This window comes from Xenia sp. Carnegie-2017, unplaced genomic scaffold (genome assembly GCF_021976095.1).
Source record: "Xenia sp. Carnegie-2017 unplaced genomic scaffold, XeniaSp_v1 HiC_scaffold_14, whole genome shotgun sequence".
Lineage (NCBI taxonomy): Eukaryota > Metazoa > Cnidaria > Anthozoa > Malacalcyonacea > Xeniidae > Xenia > Xenia sp. Carnegie-2017.
This window is the reverse complement of record NW_025813447.1, coordinates 294,870-315,527: the sequence shown is the minus strand read 5'-3', so window position 1 is coordinate 315,527 and position 20,658 is coordinate 294,870. Positions and strand designations below refer to the sequence as shown.

General features: G+C 34.1%; 2 protein-coding genes and 1 long non-coding RNA gene across 3 annotated transcripts; all 3 read right to left on the bottom strand.

Moving 5' to 3' along the window:
• Positions 1 to 2,215: 2,215 nt before the first annotated feature.
• Positions 2,216 to 4,126, bottom strand: LOC124435344 (N-acetyllactosaminide beta-1,6-N-acetylglucosaminyl-transferase-like). The gene is made up of 3 exons (XM_046985280.1): positions 3,204 to 4,126; positions 2,854 to 3,107; positions 2,216 to 2,655 (listed from the first exon to the last, which is right to left on the bottom strand). The coding sequence occupies exons 1-3, from the start codon at positions 3,920 to 3,922 to the stop codon at positions 2,414 to 2,416; spliced, it is 1,215 nt and encodes a 404-aa protein (XP_046841236.1). The 5' UTR covers positions 3,923 to 4,126; the 3' UTR covers positions 2,216 to 2,413.
• A 1,409-nt stretch (positions 4,127 to 5,535) lies between these two features.
• On the bottom strand, positions 5,536 to 12,309 carry LOC124434730 (uncharacterized protein C3orf20-like). Its single transcript, XM_046984629.1, has 21 exons — positions 10,992 to 12,309; positions 10,748 to 10,915; positions 10,610 to 10,680; positions 10,445 to 10,541; positions 10,037 to 10,375; positions 9,817 to 9,963; positions 9,701 to 9,740; positions 9,564 to 9,629; positions 9,344 to 9,475; positions 9,231 to 9,278; positions 9,094 to 9,165; positions 8,498 to 8,637; positions 8,065 to 8,418; positions 7,906 to 7,992; positions 7,370 to 7,414; positions 7,060 to 7,167; positions 6,891 to 6,975; positions 6,674 to 6,775; positions 6,515 to 6,595; positions 6,223 to 6,443; positions 5,536 to 5,940 (listed from the first exon to the last, which is right to left on the bottom strand). The coding sequence occupies exons 3-21, from the start codon at positions 10,632 to 10,634 to the stop codon at positions 5,802 to 5,804; spliced, it is 2,328 nt and encodes a 775-aa protein (XP_046840585.1). The 5' UTR covers positions 10,635 to 10,680; positions 10,748 to 10,915; positions 10,992 to 12,309; the 3' UTR covers positions 5,536 to 5,801.
• Positions 12,310 to 13,416: 1,107 nt separating this feature from the next.
• LOC124434998 lies at positions 13,417 to 14,114 on the bottom strand. Its single transcript, XR_006944959.1, has 3 exons — positions 14,075 to 14,114; positions 13,564 to 13,915; positions 13,417 to 13,490 (listed from the first exon to the last, which is right to left on the bottom strand). It is a non-coding gene; the product is annotated as an uncharacterized LOC124434998 (long non-coding RNA).
• Between the last annotated feature and the right edge of the window lie 6,544 nt (positions 14,115 to 20,658).

Sequence of the window (20,658 nt, the reverse complement as noted above, 5' to 3'; positions counted from 1 at the left end):
CGCGGCACGACATGCGCAAGGACGAAAACATCAAAGGCTCCGACACCAGTGACTCTTCTGTATATTCTTATTCCATGTGTCGCTGTGGAAGGAATCAAGCATAACGTATTAACCACTAAATGGAAATTATCCCTGTTAAACTTCCTCGCATTATTTTAATCAGAGAAACCGATTTCGACAATATTTTTTGTAATTGGTGTCTTTTCGTGGGGTTAAACTCCATGTAATTTTGTTGTCGCAGTCGTCTCTGTGCTTGATATCTTGTAGCTGTGACAGCTTCAGCTACCAGTGCTGCCCTGGTGCTGCATGCTTTTCCTTGGCTTTATATCTACATCTTATTACATTCATAAGGTCTGGAGGTCCTGCCAATTGATGCGCAATTGTTGGGGCAGGTAGGCCATCTTCTAATTTCCAATTATATTTAATGGTGTCGAGGTCTGGCGGAGTTTACTGGTCAACAGCTTTTGGAGGTATAACCTGCAATGGGCACGACAGATATGATAAAAGACGTTATTCTGAATTGGTGGCAGCGACATTATCTTAGGAAGTTTTCTTGAATTTCTTGTGTATATACGGTACCTAGCCTCACTCATAGATGTTCCACGTTCACGGCCATTCAAGGCGCAATTGCCCAGTTTCGACTAATTGCTACTCCGTAGCATCTATCTCGTCTAAAACAGTACTCAGCCGTGGAGAATCTTCAGCTAGCAGCGTTGTCAAGGCTGAAGCCTTTCCTTTCCCACACAGGTATGAGGTTGCATTTGAGCCGGTAAGGTAATGCATGCCAAGGATCTGAAGGAAGTTATGCCTGATTTGCTCCCACGGCGGCCATCTTGGATTTATGCTAATCAGGCAAAAAACAGATTTGTGGCAATTACAGGATTTCCCTAAGGTTGCCAGATTGACAACCAAGTTTTATTCTATTAGTTTACCCTGGTGATGATATAACACAGAAAAATAATACACTTCTCATATCCACAAGGTTCCATACTAAACAATATTACAATATTACGTGTAACTGGACTAGTATAATAATTTGTACTCATGTTTTAATTTACAGTTAGATATTTTTGTTAATATTCTACTCAAAAATTAGAAACTGAAACGTACTACTTTCTGCATCAGTTGTGACCATTGAATCATATAGGGCAAGAAGAAATAAGGGAAACAGAAAGATTGACTTCTAATGAGACCATTGGCGGCCCAAAAAATCACTAGTAGCTAAATAGTTTAAATAAACGATAACGCTCCCCATTCCATCGTAACAGACCGTGTGCCACAAACTTTGTACTAATTGATGTATATTATATATACTATATAATTAACAATTAATATGCAATTGTATAATATATTATATATATCAATTAATTCAAAGTTTGTGGCGCACGGTCTGTTACGATGGAATAGGGAAAGTTATCGTTTGTTTAAACTATTTAGCTACAAGCCAAGTGATTCTGTGGTCGGCTAAGTTTCTATTGAAAAAAGTGTTTGAGCGATTTCTGGAATCAAATAATCAACGCACAGAATGGGATGAAAATCTACTCTAAAGAAACTGGTTAATTGTATAAGCCAGAACATACTCCAAATAACATCATTTCGTAAACTCATGATTTGAGTCATGATAACTGTAACACAAGAGTTTTTAAAACAAAATTTGGCTTTATTTGCAAGTCATTATCAAACTAAGATTCTACAGGAGCGATTAATCACAAGCGAGAATATGATCTGCCATTGATCTCACAGGGAAAATGATCTCAGCAATGAGAAGAAAGTTTGAAAGTTTTACTTACTACAAATGGATGAAGGGATTAAGGTTAAATGACAAATTCTCCAGAAGTTTTTAAAATATAGAGTTTAGATGTGGTTCAAATGACGATTTTTGAAACGTACGTATTTCAATAGTCTCAAGAAGATGGTTGTTGTTGTAATGAAGAGTATGTATAGTGTTAAGTTATTTTGAAGAATGATCATTGGTAGAAATGTGATGACGTGAACTTATGTCATAAATTTCGTCATAAAAGTTGAAATTGTAAAATATTGCAGGTCTTGGAAGATTTTTTTGAATGATCATCAACAGAAGCTTAGATACTTTCTTACGGTTTAAATATGGTCCTCTTTGTTAAGTATAGATAACGTTTAACTTTGACCAAAATTTCTTCCTGCTTACCAAAACGCTAGTAAGAAAATAAGCGCGTCAGTGAAACTTGTGGCAAACTTTAAATGGCAACTTGTATTTTGTAAAAATGCCAGCAAGTGGCTGTGCAGGTTGCTGAAATCATGGTAATGACAAATTGTATATTGATGTATATAAACTCCTCTATAACACAGCTGTACATATTCTTTTGCAAGTTGCATTTTGTGCGTACATACAATGAACAGGAAGCTCCATTCTCTCAGCACAATTTAACTAATTTCATCTTTTAATTTTTTTTTTAGATGCATAATAATATAAAGTTCTTTTCTGAAACCATGTTTCTAAACAATCCAAAGCCAAATGTTCATAATCCAAATAAAATTTATTCACAAATAGAGCGGGACTTCTTGCTATGGCTTTGAGATCGCCAACACCATTAATACAGACATAACGAACTGTTTTACCATGACAGCGATCTTTGTGCCAAACCACATAACGAGTGTGCGGGTTCCCAACGGTACCTTTAAAACAAATTAAAAAGTATTTCGGCTCTTAGCAGAATAAAAGATATTTATTTTTTCCTTTGTTTTACTGTTAGTAAGCTCAATGACAGATTGTAATCTAATATTTGTTTATATTTGTAAAATTATACGTGACCTTAATGACCAGTCTGCGCAATGTGAAATACAAGCAATTATGCATAGTTTTGCAATACTTGCCATTTCTGTGTCCTTCAAGTTTTATATTTTGGTATAATGTTGAATAGAAGGTTTCATCTGGCTTGGCGGTGTCTTTAAGCCATTCCCAGAAATCTAAGGCCAGTTTATCATAAAGAGTATAGTTTACAAACATTCTTGTAAGTACTGTATACACAGAACCTTTATAAAACGTAAAATTTATACGAAACTTTTTCTTTAATATCTCGGTCCTCTTCAAGTCACGGTGAACATAGAGGAAGCGATTTCTGGTTTTGCTAAACACAAATGCAAATGCAGTTACCGATAGTGTCATTTAATACTTTTTGAAGTTTAAGATGTGTTGTATTTATTGGAAATTGAATTGTTTTTACCTATCGATTGCCGGTTTTGCTGGGACAATGCTAAATCCATTCATTTTGTGGAGTTTATCTACAATTTCATTGTTCGTACAAAGGGGAAACTCTTGTCCTGTGAGATTTATTAGGTATTTCCATGGTTTTTCATGACTGAGAAGATCTCTTGAACAAAGAAGAATGCTTTCTAGGATCGTGAAATCTCCCCATAATATGTTTATACGTTTTGAGGCTAGGAATATATTTGGGAAGCAAGCAGCGATCGCTTCAACAGCATGGTAAAATATATCGGGGGATTTTTTATCCACATGAATACAGTAGAAGTTTTGAGGACGATATATTGCTCTGAGAAGTCTTTCAAACTGTTCAACATGCTTGTAAACATTAATGCTAAAAGCTAAAGGAAAGTCTCTTTCCTTGGCGTCTAAAGCTGTCATTATATAACCTCTTACTCTCTTAAATTTACTGCAATCTTTTGTCAGATTCATATATTCTTCTGGTGAAGTAATATGCTTTGAAGAATGGTCCATAATCTCTTTAGCTTCTTCAAGAGTGTCACGATCACCTTCGATAACCCTCTTGCAAAATGCAGCAAACGAAGGATTTATCTGAGGAAGAAAGATGTTAGTTTGTTCAATTATGACCCTTTGACTAAGTTCCATGTAAATGAATATCAGCAACACAGAAAATAAAAGAAGGACGCCAAAAACCCATTTGTTCCTCTTAAATTCAATCATATTTTATCTTACGTAAGTGTCAAGAGAAAAACTGCTAATTAAAAGTTACAGAATACCGTGTGTTGACGTAGTCAATGAGTAAAAGGTTATTTACATATGAATTAATCTTTTACTCATTGACTAGGAAGACAAGAGCCACTCAGAGCTTGTGTGGTCGTGTTTGTTTCACCTTTCGTTAAAAATGAACGCCAAAATCGACAACGCTGAAGTACTTTCGCTAAAAATGGCTAACGCTGTAACCACAGTGTTTGTGGTGTAATAACATTGTGTGTTTGACGGTTGATTTCGGGGCGTTTCAAAAAATAACGTTCCCGGAACTTATCTCATTTGTCATAAACAGCTGTAAAACATGGTTGATTAGACACAAAGGAATTTGATGAAATTCTGTGTTCACGAACAACAGTTTAGGAACAACTTATTAAATTCTGAATACGATGCACTTATGCTTTGGTAACGTAATCAATTTCATAGCAAAACCGCTTAAACGTCCAACAATGATTCTGTTATCAAAATCACCGACTTCATTCTTGGCTGTTGCCATGGTTAGCGCTAGACAGTGCAAGTGTCCAACACTATAGACAAGTTACCAAAGCTATTACATAAAGAAATGAACGTGTTGTTTTCCAGCTTGAAGTCACGTTTCGGGCGTCAAACATACATGAAATGTGTAAAATTATTAGTTTGGACTGTAAGATTACAACGTTCAAGTAACTTCCAATACATGATTGAAATCGTTTTACGTATTTTTCACCCAGCTAGATTTGATCAATTACCGTCTTTATCTTCGCTATCGAGAGGGAGGAATTTCACACATTGAAGGGAATGTAACATATTCTGAATCTAAACAAATACAATAATGTTATTATGTTAAATACAACAACAAGAAAACAGTAACCCGGCTCTTAAATAAATTGCACTTGTATATTAAGCAAAATATTGTTTGCTTACAAACCAATTCAAAATTCTAGTAAACAAAAAAAATGATATTGTCTTTGTAACTAAGCACAAAAACGATTACTTCGGGACCTTACGAGTTTATGTTTCATTTCCATTCTTTATCAAGCTAATACATATTTTCGATTGTAGCTAAATAGCGAAAACATTTCTTCAATGACTGAGAAATCTTTGCAACACTTCATATGGTAACCTGACATTGTCCAGATTTGTATAATGACGAATGAAAAACAAACATCTCTCTCCATCAGGTATACAGTAGCTCACTAACCACAACTGGTTCGAGGGTAAAAAAACTCCACAAAAACATCTCTCTGAACTGAAAGACGAGGCTTTACACTACTTGAGAATTACAAGCCATTCAAAAGCATATATCGAGAAGTGTTGCTTTACAGCACACATCTTCTGCTCGTTTTTGTCGTCTTTCTTTTGCAGAGCACTTAACTCAACCATGACTTGTCTCTAAAGTCAATTTTGGAGCGGTTTTTCTTGATACCACAGTTATCATAAGCCATTGATTTCAGATGTAATCATACAATTTGTACCACACAGCAAAGTAGCTACATGGACACTCCTGCTTCTTATTGTTCAGAAAATGTAATCGAGCAGCGGGCCTTGGGCCATTATGATAATACATGCGTTGTGCAAAGAAAAATATATACAAGTTTCCAAGTTTTTATTTGTCATGTAGTGTGAATGTCTGCTCCCTAAATAACAATCAAATCGACAGTGTTCTTGCTAAACAAAATTAACACGTCCATAATACTTAACACGATTGTGTAAATTATTTAATGGTGTAAATTTCACCTGAGATGTTTTATTTTAATAAAACACCAGCTCACGTATCTATACATCCAGATATGATCATTTCCTAGTTAGTCATTATTATTAACAGGAAAAGTTTCTATTTATCTTTTCACTAACTTTAAGCTCTAGACTTCGCCGGCGCTGTTCTAGGAAGCAATGACGATGAAGACTGCTTTTTAATCGGCTTGAACTGTCCAGGAGTGTGCAACGATAAACCAAGATTTACAAAACTCGCAACAGACTTCGCTCCACTTGCTCTAAAAGAAACAAATGTAGCATTCGAAACTGCAATTTCAAAAACCCAGGAGATGGCCATTCATTGGACAGTAACTTTTCAAGCGTATTTAAAGGCGCGTATCTTTTCATAACAAAAATGGAGCTTTGTTAGATCAACGTTTTATTCCATCCTTGACATCCTTAAATGAATGATTTGTTGTATCGACTGTCAAGTAGATACGTATATATTGTAAATTTTTGTCTCATTTGATATAATGCTTCACTCTCAGGACTAAATGTATATTTTTAATTCATTGACTTACCTTAAAACTGGGGAGCCTGAGGACGAGTAAGTTGTAGCTGGTGAATGAAGCCTGATAGATGACGTAATATCTAAATGTGACGCACTACACGAACTCATCGACAGCCCTCCAATTTCACCTCCCCACGCCGATCTTGGACCGGAACGACAAGGTGTAGGATTAAATTGAAAATCTGAAGGCAGAACTAAACCTTGCAAATAATCTCGTCTGCTTTTAGATATCTATAAAATAGCGTTAAATACGTTTATCATTTGTATAGAATTGTTAAAGACTTTGGAACATTATCACTGACCTGTTTTAAAAAATCTTTGCGAGCGTTTCCATATCCATTGAAAATATGATCAGCAAACAGTAATTTCCCCCCAATGTACATCTAAGGATAATGAATGATAAAAGTTGATGCGTAGAGGGGGAGTGGGAAATACAAGTCATTGTAATTTATAATCCATACCAAAAACATTCCTGGTACAACATTGTGTCTTCGTACGAGTAGACTTTGTTCTATTAAAGTGTCTACATTGTACAGCACAATACGAAATGGATCATTAAGGGACTGTAATGGATAATGACGATCGGTTATTGTATATGAGAAAAATTTGTTTTCTAAAACTGACCTGTGATGGACAAGATAAATTTGACGTAATAATGCAAATAATGACTTATCTTACCTGAGCACAAGGAAAAGATCTGTTTCTATTTTTCTCATAATATAGTTGTTCCAACATAATGGTACATTGAGAAATACTTGGATTTCTAGTAGTTAAAACATTTCAGTAAAATGACCTGGGGAGAAGAGTCAAAGTCTATAAAATCATATTTTTATACAGGAAAACATACCTGGAGGACACTATACTAATGACCAACAATTGCGTATTTGGAACACCTTCTTTTATAAACTTGTCATAAGCAATGTCAGACACAAAAGGTATTTCTCGTTTTCGACATCTAGAACCAATAGATAAATATAATTTATACAGCATATTTCCAGGAAGACGGCTCAAACTCTATGGTGTCTTCTTACACACATCTACAACAAGGATATTTATCTTACAGTCATCTACAACAAGGATATTTTTCTTACACACATCTACAAAAAGGATATTCATATTACACACATCTGCAAGAAGGACATTTTTGTTACACCCACCTACAACAAGGATATTTATCGCCCAACATCATTGAGCGCAATGCTCTGATACAACGTTTAGGAAATACGCAGCAAAAATAACGAAGTTACTCAAACACACAATTTACTGGATAAAACAAACAATAATGAATACACAGGGACTAAAACACAGTAAAGTATACTGGGACTATAACGGATACTCGGGACAGTAAAGTATACATGGGACTATAACGGATACTCGGGACAGTAAAGTATACATGGGACCATAACGGATACTCGGGACAGTAAAGTATACATGGGACTATAACGGATACTCGGGACAGTAAAGTATACATGGGACTATAACGGATACTCGGGACAGTAAAGTATACATGGGACTATAACGGATACTCGGGACAGTAAAGTATACATGGGACCATAACGGATACTCGGGACAGTAAAGTATACATGGGACTATGACAGATCCCCCGGTCAATAAAATATACATGGAACTATAACAGATACTCAGGACAGTAAAGTACATGAGATAATAAAGTACATGGAACAATAAAGGATACACAGGACATCCTTCTTTCAAAGATGAATTGCGATTATCGTAAGACGTCATACCACAACGAAAAGGTAGCTTTTGACCTGACTGATTTCTACAAAATTCACAAGTGAACGTGTTTACATCAATTTATGTTAATAAGGTCGCCATCTTATTTCGCACTTACGCAAGAATTCTCTTTCTGTCCATTTCGGTAAGATAAACATGACGGATTGAGCTTTCGTGACAAGTACTCTTCCCATTTCCCAAATATTCTTCTACAGAATTCACCAATTTATCCAGTGGTAGAAGTGTTACTTTCGTGTCACGTTCTATGGGTGGTGCGGAAGGCACACGATGAGAAATAGACATTTTGAATTTTCGGGTAGCTTTCATAGAAACTTGAGTAGAAGGCATTTTTCCAGGGCAAGACTTAGCTGACATGCTCAGTAGACGATTGGGCCTTTTATCCGGTATTTTGAGAGGAGAAGCCATTCCAGCCATTAGGCGATAGCTTTGCATCCAGTCATAAACAAGAGATCTAAAAAAAGATGAAATTGACAAAAATTTTTAATTTTTTGATAGTTCATGAGACGGAAGCTAACAACGTTGGTTCTCACTTGATTCGACGTTTCATCTTATATAGATCTACGTCAGAAGTTAGATGAAGTGCAAGCTTTTTTCTTTCAGGAAACATTTTTTCCAAATGTTCTCGTCTCTGTTCTTGTGATTCTTCACCAATAATATGTTGACTTGTTTTCTAAATCCATTATTTGTGTGAAAGGTAGAAAGAAGAGGAAAATGGAAGCAATTTTTCGACAACATCTCTAGTATACACAAGATGTCTGTATGACACATACAATATCCCGATAGTTCATACGATATCCCTATAGTTCATACGATATCCCTATAGTACATACGATATCCCTATAGTACATACGATATCCCTATAGTACATACGATATCCCTATAGTACATACGATATCCCTATAGCTCATACAATATCCCTATAGTACATACAAAACCCATAACGAATGCATTGTACAAATAATGCATTTTCATTAAGACAAAAATTAGGTCGCTGGGTCACAACTCTAAAATTTTTTTTACTCAAAAAAACCTGGAGGATTGTAAATAAAACTGTAAATATTGTCACACAACAATGTCAACAAATCATCATCAATGTCATCAATTAAAATCAACAAAGTTTTTTTACCTTCATTTGCGTTTTTGCCCTTTTCTCCTCTCGTTTTGTTCGTGGACTTTTGTTTGTTTTAACAACTGTCAGCTGTAATTAAATATATAAATAAATTATCGTGTAATTTATTCATGATAATTTAAATAATTTATTACCTTTTGAGCAATATCAGAAGTATAGTCGCCTGTTGTCATCATTTCATCCTAAAATATTTATCTTCAAATTATGTTATCGAACCAAAAATTCTAAAGGCAAATAATTGGCTTACGGTAGAATTCACAGGAAAGCTTTTTGCATCTTGCAAAATGCTAACATTAATTTTGAACATCTCACTTCTTGCTGAAAAGTGTAAGTACATTTGATTTCTTCCTCCGATTCTTAACGTTATGAATTCGTTTAACTGCAAGCAAGGATAAACAAAAGAATTTCGCTGAGCGATTTATCTTTGACTGGAATTAATGTATTTTTTTATAAGATGAAATAATTGCCTCATATGTAATAATCGATTTTTTCTTCATTTCCTTCCACTTCCAATGTTCCATAATATCATACTCCTGTGAAATACATAAATGTCTTCAATTACAGTTGAGGTATTATAGTATGTGTTTAGTGCTTTAGAAATCACCTTGCTGTAAGTTGTTGCTTCTTTTGATGAGCACAGGAATCTTCAAAAGAAAGAATTTTATACGTAAGTTAAATGTAAGGAAGTGTATGGAGTAATTAAAAGCTGAATGTAATTACAATTTATAGTTTTGCTCACGACAGAAACCATGAGATGGTGTAAAATAAGCCAGAAGACTCTCGTTATCTGTACCATATACATAAGTATATTTTCCTTCGCCATTAACATTCCCAGCTGTACAAATAGCGATTTTACCATTTGGATAGCTAAGCTTGTGAGTTAAGTTGTAATTAGTGATTTTTCTCCAATTTCACATCTTAGAATTGAAAAAAAAGATACTATACATTGACGGTGTCGTCAGGTAAAGAAATGAGGAAAAGATCAATTTTTGCAGTTTCTGAACATGTCCTTTGAAAGCGATTCTTTTTTTTTATTTTCTGTAAAAGGCTTTCGTTGTATTCTTTCCAAACAACTGAGGGTGATTTGTTCGTCTTTGGCTCGTGTAAAACTGTATCATTTTCCTTTGGTAAATACTTGATGAATTTTGTTATGCTTACTAAACTGTTCTCGCCTTCTGCCATCCACAATTTTGCCACTTTATCAGTTTCAACATTGTTCATTCCGCCATATTGCTTTATTAAGAGTTTCGAACCGTTTTTGGTGAGACTGTATTCAGAACTATCGAAATATTAAATGATGTTTGTAGCATGGATGACTATTTTCTATTTTCTACAACTACAAACTTACTTAATTTCGTTAATAGCCTGTCGAAGTCGAGAGCGAGCCCATTCAATGACAGTTAATCTTTCTAAGTCTTCGTCGGGATTTACATGATGCACCCAGCCTGCTTACAAAAACGCATCTTAAAACGATGTGATCATACTTTCGCGCTCACGAATCAATACTTTTTACCTTTATCTTCGCAGTACTTTGACATAAGAGAGAATGCTATCAAATTTCCATGTGTTTGGTGGCATTGGGTACTATAAAAATGAAAAAATAAACTCATTGCATATGAACGTGTTGGAATGATATTATAATGTCTCAAACCTTCGTACTCTTTGGTGGAAATCTTATGCGATGAAGTAAGTTCTCGTTCAAAACCTATTTTTATTTTATCTGCAACTTTTGTGACACTTTCTGATTGATGCCCTTCCAGATCTCTTTCAGACTCATCAGAGTTATCTTCAATATTAGCTTTCCTCTTCCAATGTTGAGCTAAACAGAAGTCACGCAACTTTATAGTTTCAATTTAAAATCATTTTTTTAACGATGAAGTCAAATTACATCTTACCCAAGTTTGACTTGTCAGGGATGTATTTGTATTTTTCTAGTCGAGTTCTTGGTAACTTTTCAATAGTAATGTCTTTTAATGATTCTCGCCTGAAACCTAAAATACTCTTGGGAGGACTGTTCGGTATTTGTTCATTATTTACCGGCATAAGTGAGTCAATTACTCTACGTTCAATTGTTTCATTATTGTCATCATTTTCTTCCATTTTGTACGTATCTTCAGATACAAAAACAACATCTATTGACGGTTTTGGTTTTTGTTGCTTCAAAAGCTTGCGATTGTATTTATTGGACATTGACGAGCTAGCTAAGGTGTCAGGATTTAAATTCTGTTCATTAACTTCTCTTGAAGTTCGCTGTTGAACATTTTTTAATGACTTTTTAAAAGAACTACTCTCCACTTTCTCATCCTGTTCATTAACGTCTCCTGTAGCTTTGGCCTCTTTACCATCTTGTACCTTCTTCATGACTTGCTGCACTGAATATTCTTGTTTTGTAACAGCTTCCTGTTGTTTATAACTATTTGTTTGCCATTGACGTTTAGTGTATACAGTATTTACAATCAGTTGCTCGAAATTCCACCTCAGTTTTTCAGCTAAATGAAAGGGAATGAAAATACCAAGAGATCGCAAATTAAAGTTACTTGATGAAATGTCATGGTAACAGTTGTATGACGTCGTAAGATTGGCCCAATTATCATTAGTTTGAGCGCGTTCTCGAAACCTCGGAGATGAGGAAGATGATGAAGAGGAGCATTCGAGATGTTTTTCATGTAGTATTTCTAAAATTCTTCCTAAATGAGCAAGTAAGTTAGGTGCAGCAAACTTATTTTCTTCAAACAGAAATCTCTGTGTGTCTTCTTCTACTTCAATATCACCCGACGATGTCGGAAATAGTTTTTCGTTACGAAATATTGGTAATTGCTCTCCGACTCCATTTTGTAAAACTTTAGTTGGGTCAAAATCCATTTGATTTCCATCTGCTTGTTCCGATATCTCAACGGGTAAAGGTTCTTCATCTTTGTTTTGTTGTCGCAAATAATCCTCAACTTTTAGTGATCCACTGACTGCTGTACAAGCGATATTAAATGGCAGTTGATCGACTGGCTTACGAGAACGCTTTATTCGAGGTTTGGTATCCTTATCAAAGAAATAAAGTTTGTTTAGTTGCATTTTTTTGTCGTTCCGTTTGTAAACTGTTTAACATCTTCACCCTTTAGTTATTGATGATATAAAATAATCAAAGATATTTAGTAGGAAAGTGAAATGAATTGATCTCGAGCTGGATAAAAACTTATTGAACATTGTTATTTCACGATATTGTTTATATCGAAGGTTATTTAAGATGAAAGATGATCTAAGGTCAACATAAACTGTTGTCATGGTAAGATGGCTTCACTTAAACAGATTAACATAACTTAATTAACAAAACATTGCTTTATAATTCAATGTTGCGCCATAAATACGGTGGCTCACAAGGGCCACCACACAAAATAAAAATATTAATACACACACAAAATAAAAATACACACACAAAATACATTATGCACACACAAAATAAAAATACACACACAAAATAAAAATACACACACAAAATAAAAATACACACGCAAAATAAAAACACACACAAAATAAAAATACACACACAAAATAAAAATACACACGCAAAATAAAAATACACACACAAAATATGATTGCGGGCGCTTGCAGTGTCGGCTTACTCGGAATTGCTCGTAATTGATCGCATTTGTTTTCAAAGTTCTAAAGGTTCCAACTTCCAGAGTACATAACAAAATTCACTGATTTCACTGTGATCAATTATTTCAAAGTTGCTTACGATATTGCTCCCCGTATTCTGGTTAAAATTAAGGTTAATGTGTTGTCCTTAGAAAGGACATTATTGCTCTAGCCTGTCCTGTATTTGTTATAAACAGCTTTGGGGTACTTGAAGTTGAAGTTAACGGACTTGCAGAGCTCGAAGGGCAACTGCTTGAAGAGACGCTACTCGTCATTGACGCTTCAGAACATTTTGGCAAAGAAGTTAATCTTCCCAAACGCACACCGCATTTGTGACAAAAAGAAGCTTCGTCAAGTGATTGTGCACCACAGTTGGCACAAAACATAATTATGCCAGGATTATGCAAGAGCTTGCTTTCGATTTCTTTCCAAATGTAATTTCAAATGTTTCGCAGTTGAAACAGTTAAATACGACGACAAGTCGACCACATGTTAAAATCACAATTAGTGAATTACATATATCTGATTACAAACTGATAATATGATAGTCAGACGATCCGACACTGCAAGCGCCCGCAATCATATTTTGTGTGTGTATTAATATTTTTATTTTGTGTGGTGGCCCTTGTGAGCCACCGTACATAAAAGATAAAGCCCAGTTAAATTAAGAATTTTTCTTTCTCAAAAGTTTTTATTCAAGTATGTAGACAAAATAAATATTTCCATCAACCAATACCATGAGACCATTCAAGGCTATTTGTTTACTAAAATATAAAAGAAAATAAACTGAAAAAACTTCAAAACATGTTTAAATGAATAAATTTACATAGAACATACCTTTTCAGTTTCTGCATTCTGCATTTCTACATGCTTTACGTCAACTTCATTGTTCTCTGTGTCCATGAAGGCGTCCTCAAATTTTATCACTACTCCGTATACACTGCTTTTTTTTGAATCAATCAAGTTTCTCCTGTTTCCATAAGACATTTCATGGGATGTTACGGATAGTGTACTGGGAGAATGTAATTTCGTCGTTTTAACAGGATCTTTGTCAGATATTGGGTGACCATTATCTTCGTTTACATTACCAAGTAACTTTCGTATGTATTTCAATATTGATTTGAACACCATCTGTTTCTTTCGCTCAGCATTTGGCAATAACTTGTAATGTGGCTCACGTGATTTTAAACTTGAGAAATTGTAAATGTACTTTGGAATAAAGGGTTTAAAACTGATAACGTAGTGACATAGAATGAGGGTAAAAACTTATCAAAAGAAAATAATAATGTTCTGAGATTACGATGATATAGTAAAAGGGAATCAATTCGTTAAATAGAGGATAACTTACCAAATACATCGATATATAAAAAATAAAAATATTCCAAAAGCAATATATGCACCAATTACAGCAAGGAAAGTGTAAGTCGTAAATAATGGTTTTTTCCGTATATGGACGTTTTCATTTGCTGTCAGAGTGAAATCAGATAATGTCGATTTAGTTGTACCTGCAATAAAAATCATCTTACAAACTCTAAAAACAAAACTTTCAAAGTAATAGAATCAAGTTATAATCATTTGCTTATAACAAAATTTATGACACAGAATCAATAAACTGTTCAGTTAGCTTATGAAGAATACCAACAACGGTAAAAGTTAGCCATGAACAAAATTAGCCAATTGAGTAGATGCAACGCACGCAATATGCATATTAATCTGCGCATATTTTAACGAAGACGACATATTATTCATTATAGCATATCGTCAAACCCGGACACTTGTTCACAAAACATGACTTTTTCTTCATTCTAAATCCATCCTTGCATATTTTCCTACTGAACTAAATGCTTGAAATCTTGTGGTGTGGGAACACAATTACGTTTCATGAACTGTACAGATCATTTGGTTTTTACCAATTCATCTGTACAGTTCATGAAACGTAATTGTGTTCCCACACCACAAGATTTCGAGCATTTGGTCCAGCTCGACCATAATTCGCGGGCCACCGAAGCCATAAATAATATATATTTTGAAATATTGAAGTATTTTGTTAAACAAGAGCATTTGACAAATACCTTTACAAGGTGATCGAACACATGTTTTCCGATACAAACGAGTTCCTTTACAGTTTTTACCACCATGTTGGGGTGAAGGATTGTTACATTTTCTTGATAAGATCTTTACACCAGTACCACATTTTACTGAACAGGATCTGATCTCTGACCATGATGACCAATTACCATTAACTGGACACGGTTTTATAAAACATTTCTCATTTATTGTGTTATTTCCTTGGCATGTTCTACCTCCATGTTTTGGCACAGGATTGTTGCAGCTTCTTACACGTGATCTTACACCATTATTGCACGAGGTAGAACAGCTTGTCCACGTGGACCAGGTCGACCAATTTCCGTTCACTACACCGAAAGAATATTAAAAATTTAGTAAAGAAATATTATTCACAATCTAAATGTTGTAGTACTATACCTGGACAATGAGTAAACTTAAAGCAAGGTTTTGTCTGTTTACGTTTTCCTGGACATCTTCCTATGCATTTTCTTGTACGTACTGTCACGTGCTCACCACATGTACCAAACTTTGGGATGCAAGCCCATGAAGACCAAGATTTCCATACTAAACAATGATAAAAGGCACCAACAGTTACATGCATATTGAACAATATTGGTAAAATTAATTGCTGAATTTATTATTTTGAACGAAACTTTCGTAAAACAACACACTTCTCCATTAAGATCTTACCACTTTTCTGTGTGTCATTTCCATGGCAGTATTTACCATCAAATTGTGGTTTTGGTTTATCACATTTCCTGTATCGATGATTGTGCTTACAACCTTTCTCACGACAGCGTTGCCATGGTCCCCAAGAAGACCACGCTCCATTGACTGTGGAAAGAACGGCGATTAGGTAAATATTTTGTAAAAGTAACATTTCATGTATTTTACAAACCGCTCTCCACAACGTCAATCGTTAAGATTCGAGTTGCAAACGAAAATTCATTAGCGATAGCTTTGCATACAATACTGATGTTAGATTCTGATTGATTAACTCCACGAATTTGAAGATTGCCATTCTGTAAAATAACTGAATGACGTTTGGTTTCATTTGTGAGATTTTTCCAGATAATGGAATATTTTTCAAACGAACGTGGAACACAAGACAGAGTGACAGTACTTCCCTTTTCAAGAAGGACTCTGTCAGATTTCTTGTGTATTTGATTGAGAGGCTCTATCCGGTGAAAACCTTGTTAAAGAAATTGATTCAGAAAGAAAATGATTGACTTATTCAAATAAAGGAATGTATGAGTTTTTCATAGATTTATTGTGCTTTGTAAATAACAAAAATTACCTCTGACGTGGACAAATTGTGTCATTGATAAAAGAAAATTTTTCTTCCAAACAAAACATTGAAACACACCCCTCATTGGAGACATATGAAGCAGTTGTAGTTTACCATTTTGTAGCTTATATAAAATATCAGGATTGGTCACTTCAATTCTCTTCACATCTTCTCCTCCTACTTGTGATCTAAAATCAGAGAATATTTGAGTAAAAGAATGGCATTGATTTAGTAATTATTCTATCCTGCCCTGTTTAGAAAGAAATGTTTACTGCACTTAAAAAATCGATGAACTGTCATAAAATACATATTGCCATTAACTTACTGATCTTTTAAAGCAATGCCATTGAAGTACCACTTTGTTATGTTATAAGCATTTTGCTCACTACAGTCAATTGTTAAGTTTGATTTTTCATAGAGAATTTGAGGACGAAGCTTTTTGCGTTTCATCTCATTTGAGTGCAACAGAGGCAGGGAGTCATACCATCTGAATTCTTCTAATGAATAGATATAATAAGAAATGTGTCACATATATGTTCAAAATCAGTTATATTGTCAATCATATTTTTGGATGAAGATCATGTTCATAATTGATGGAGTAAACTTTACTATTGATCTCAACTTTGATGGAACGACTAAGAACAGAACCCCATTCGTTAGAAGCTACGCAACGATAACTTCCTTGATGTAGTTTTTTTGATGGCTTGGAAATTTTAAAAACGCTTTCTTGAGATTTTAATGGAGCTCCATTGAACAACCACGAAATCTGTGGAGATGGATATCCTGAAATTCTGCATACCAAGTTTAGTGATTGATTACAGCATAGAATGTGGTCGTAAAGCAAGTTGCGAGTATTTAAGACAGAACTTGGTTCAATGACTGTAAATAAACAGAAAGAATATGAAATAAACCTGAATAATTCCAATTAAGGTCGGCAAAGCATTAGTAAATACCTCTATACTAACCGTATTCTCTTCGTATTCGCCGTCGGCAAGGTTTTCCTAGGCCAAATCTGTTTCCAGCGTAAAGTTCAAGTTTGTAGCTATGACCCCAGTCTAACTTATCAAGAACAATTGCATGATATGATGAATTTTTATCAGCCTCTACAGACTCAGACAGCCATTCTCCATCAGAAATACTATCATCCATATATCTGAGAATATAGTATAAAACTGGGCCATCTTTATGAGCTTTCGCGCTTTCAAATATGATGAAGTGATTCTGCTCATAAGTCCACCACCAATTTCTGCTTGCGAGAATCTTAGGTCTTTCAGGAACTTTACCTTAAAAAACCTCAGTTATTTTTGTATTGTAGTTAAATGAAAAACTGAAATATAAAATATTTAAAGCTCACCATTTGTTGATTGTCGATATCTGTTTTCTGTTAATAAAAACATGATACATCATATAATAAATTTGTTGTTTATAAATAAAAAAAACTTACTTGTAAATTGACACCATTGTCCAGTGTATAAAGAACGACAGTAACATTTTACATTAAGAATATTACTGAATGTTCTAAGGTTAGTTTTATCACACACACCACGTTCACCACAGGGCTTTAATTTTTCACATAAATCATCGTTTGCATTTAGAAAACTTAGGACACAGATAATAGTAAAAGTTCTATAAGCAATTATAGTTATTGTCATATTTTCAGTTCATTTCTAAAACAGTCATGATTAAGGTCACTTCTATAATGACATCATTATATTGATTTAATTATGTCTGAATGAGCTTTAAATCGACCGGCTCGTATTTTCAATATCGTCCGGTATAATTTTTCATAGCACCATAGCTAGAACATGTATTTAATTTTAGCACTGCTCATATTTTTTCTAGAAACATCTTGCAAACACTGAAATCTAAATTCATTTGCTAAAGAAACTCTATTTAAGTTCACGCCAGCAATTGCTTTGTTTACAATAATTTAAGTATCCCGCTTTGAACTATATATTTTGATTGGCCCTTATATAATTTCGTTTGACTAACCAATCAGCAGCATTTTTTTAGCAAATATTTGCAATGTATTTCCTTTTTTTGCAATGATATTTACGATAAATTGCACTGCTCTAAACCAATCAGAATTGAGAAATTTTTTCATGTATATTATTAGCGACAGGAAAATTCGAATTTCATTAACAGGAAAATTTAAATTTCATTTAAAGGAAGAATCAAAATGATTTCTTAAGTACAAAACTGCACTAATGTCATGATTGCAACACCAAGCCATTCGTTTGAACTAAAAAATGGAAAATTTGCTCAAAATCAAAGTTTTTATTTAAGTATTTAGACAAAAATATTTCCCTCAATCAATACTGTGAGACGATTTAAGACAACTTTGTTTCCTAAAATATAAAAGAAAATAAATTGAAAAAATTTCAAAACATATTTAAATGCATGACTATACATACATTTTAAAAACATTTCAAGACATATTTAAATGCATAATAAGCATACCTTCTTGATTTCCACATTCTGTTCATTGTTCTCTGTGTCCAAGATAGCGTTGTCAAATTTTTTTAGTCCTTCGAATGAACTATTTGACTTCTTTTTGGAATAAATCGAATCGTTGGCGTTTTCACGAGAAGTCGAATCACTTTTGATGGATAATACAGAACGTTCTTTGGATTGGGTTTTTTCATTGCTGTCATCAGTTGCAGATGATGAATTAAGTACCATTGTATCCATTATTTTACGACTAGGATCCTTTACTGTCACACTTCGAGAAGCATGCTTTTTCCTCCTTGTAACAGGATCTTTGTCAGATGTTGAATGACCGTTATCTTTGTATACATTATCAAATGATCTTCCTGTATGTTTCAATATTGATTTCAACACCATCGGTTTCTTTGGTTCATCATTTGGCAATAACTTGTAATGTGGCTCATTTGATTTTAAACTTAAACAAATGTAAATGTACTTTGGAATAAAAAGTTTAAAACTGATAACGTAGTGACGTAGAATGAGGGTAAAAACTTATGAACAGAAAATGATAACGTCGTGAGACAGCGATAACATTGTAAAAGTGAATTAATTTATTCAATAGACAAAAACTTACCAAATACATCGACATAAACAGAATAAAAATATTCCAAAAATAAAATGTGCACCAACTACAGCAAGGAAGGCGTAATTCATGAATCCTAGTTTTTTGTTTATAATTCCTGTGAAGTTTAAAAATAAAACGTCAAAGTCTCCTTACTCCTTAAAAGCAAGTGAATTGTGAGAATTAAGATGAAAAAGCAACAACATAATTATGATCCAAATAATCTCCAGGTCTCGAACTATGGACATAAATCTGAGCAAATTTTTAATAAAGACGACAAATTGACCATTAAAATATTATCAAACCTGGACACTTGTTCAAGTAACACGACTTGCTTTTTACGTTTAGTTGATACTTGCACATTTTCTCTTCACGTTTTTGCAGTGTCTCTGTACAGTGCATGAAACGTAATTGCGTTCCCTCACCACAAGATTTCGAGCATTTCGTCCAGCTCGACCATAATTCGCGGGCTACCGAAGCCATAAATAATATATATTTTGAAACATTGAAGTGTTCTGTTAAACAAGAGCATTTGAAAAATACCTTTACAAGGTGATCGAACACATGTCTTCCGATACAAACGACTTCCTTTACAGTTTTTACCACCATGTTGTGGTGAAGGATTGTTACATTTTCTTGATAAGATCTTTACACCAGTACCACATGTTACTGAACAGGATCTGATCTCTGACCATGATGACCAAATACCATTAACTGAAAGAATATTAAAGTTTCAGTAAAGAAATATTACTGACAATCTAAATGTTGTAGTACGATACCTGGACAATGAGTAAACTTAAAGCAAGGTTTTGTCTGTTTACGTTTTCCTGGACATATTCCTATGCATTTTCTTGTACGTACTTTCACGTGCTCACCACATGTACCAAACTTTGGGATGCAAGCCCATGAAGACCAAGATGTTTTGTTTGAACGTTGCAAACTTAACTCGTTGTTTGCACGTAGAAAACTTAAGACACAGACGAAAGAAAAAATTTTACACACAATTCTAGTTATAATCATATCTCCTTCTCAATCCTCCAAAAACTGCCATTAAAAGTGCTGGGACTCAGTTCAATAATGACTTCATTAAATTGATTAAATCAGGTTCCAATTAGCTTCAATTAGTTTTAATTAATGTCAACAGGGAGTGAGCAATATAATACAAGTGCACACATATAAAATCGCCAAAATAAACAGGAATCGGTCGACACAAATTTTAGTTGCTATTATCGCATTCATGAAATGGAATAAAAAATTTTTATCAAATGTATTTTTCGTAAAGAAAAAACCGTAAATCTTTAAATACGATTAAAACTTGTATGTCAGATTGTGCCGTATTTTGGACTGTAGTTTTCTTATTATTTCAACGCGCAATCGGTAACTCGAACCTCGCCATATTATAATTATAAATTTTAATTGTGCAAACTTGTGAATTCTATGTAATTTCATACCATTTGGTGCAAGAAAGTTCTTTAAAGAAAAAATGTTACCAGCAAAGAACAGTCCGATTTCCAAACTTTTTTTTCGA

Coding starts and splice junctions, on each gene's coding strand:
- LOC124435344 (XM_046985280.1), bottom strand. CDS start 3,922: ATGATTGAATTTAAGAGGAACAAATGGGTTTTTGGCGTCCTTCTTTTA. Junction 3,108..3,203: donor GCAAAACCGGCAATCGATAG/GTAAAAACAATT, acceptor ATTTGTGTTTAG/CAAAACCAGAAATCGCTTCC. Junction 2,656..2,853: donor ACTTGAAGGACACAGAAATG/GCAAGTATTGCA, acceptor TTTGTTTTAAAG/GTACCGTTGGGAACCCGCAC.
- LOC124434730 (XM_046984629.1), bottom strand. CDS start 10,634: ATGTCAAAGTACTGCGAAGATAAAG. Junction 9,476..9,563: donor AATCGATTATTACATATGAG/GCAATTATTTCA, acceptor CCTTGCTTGCAG/TTAAACGAATTCATAACGTT. Junction 6,444..6,514: donor GCAAAGATTTTTTAAAACAG/GTCAGTGATAAT, acceptor GCTATTTTATAG/ATATCTAAAAGCAGACGAGA.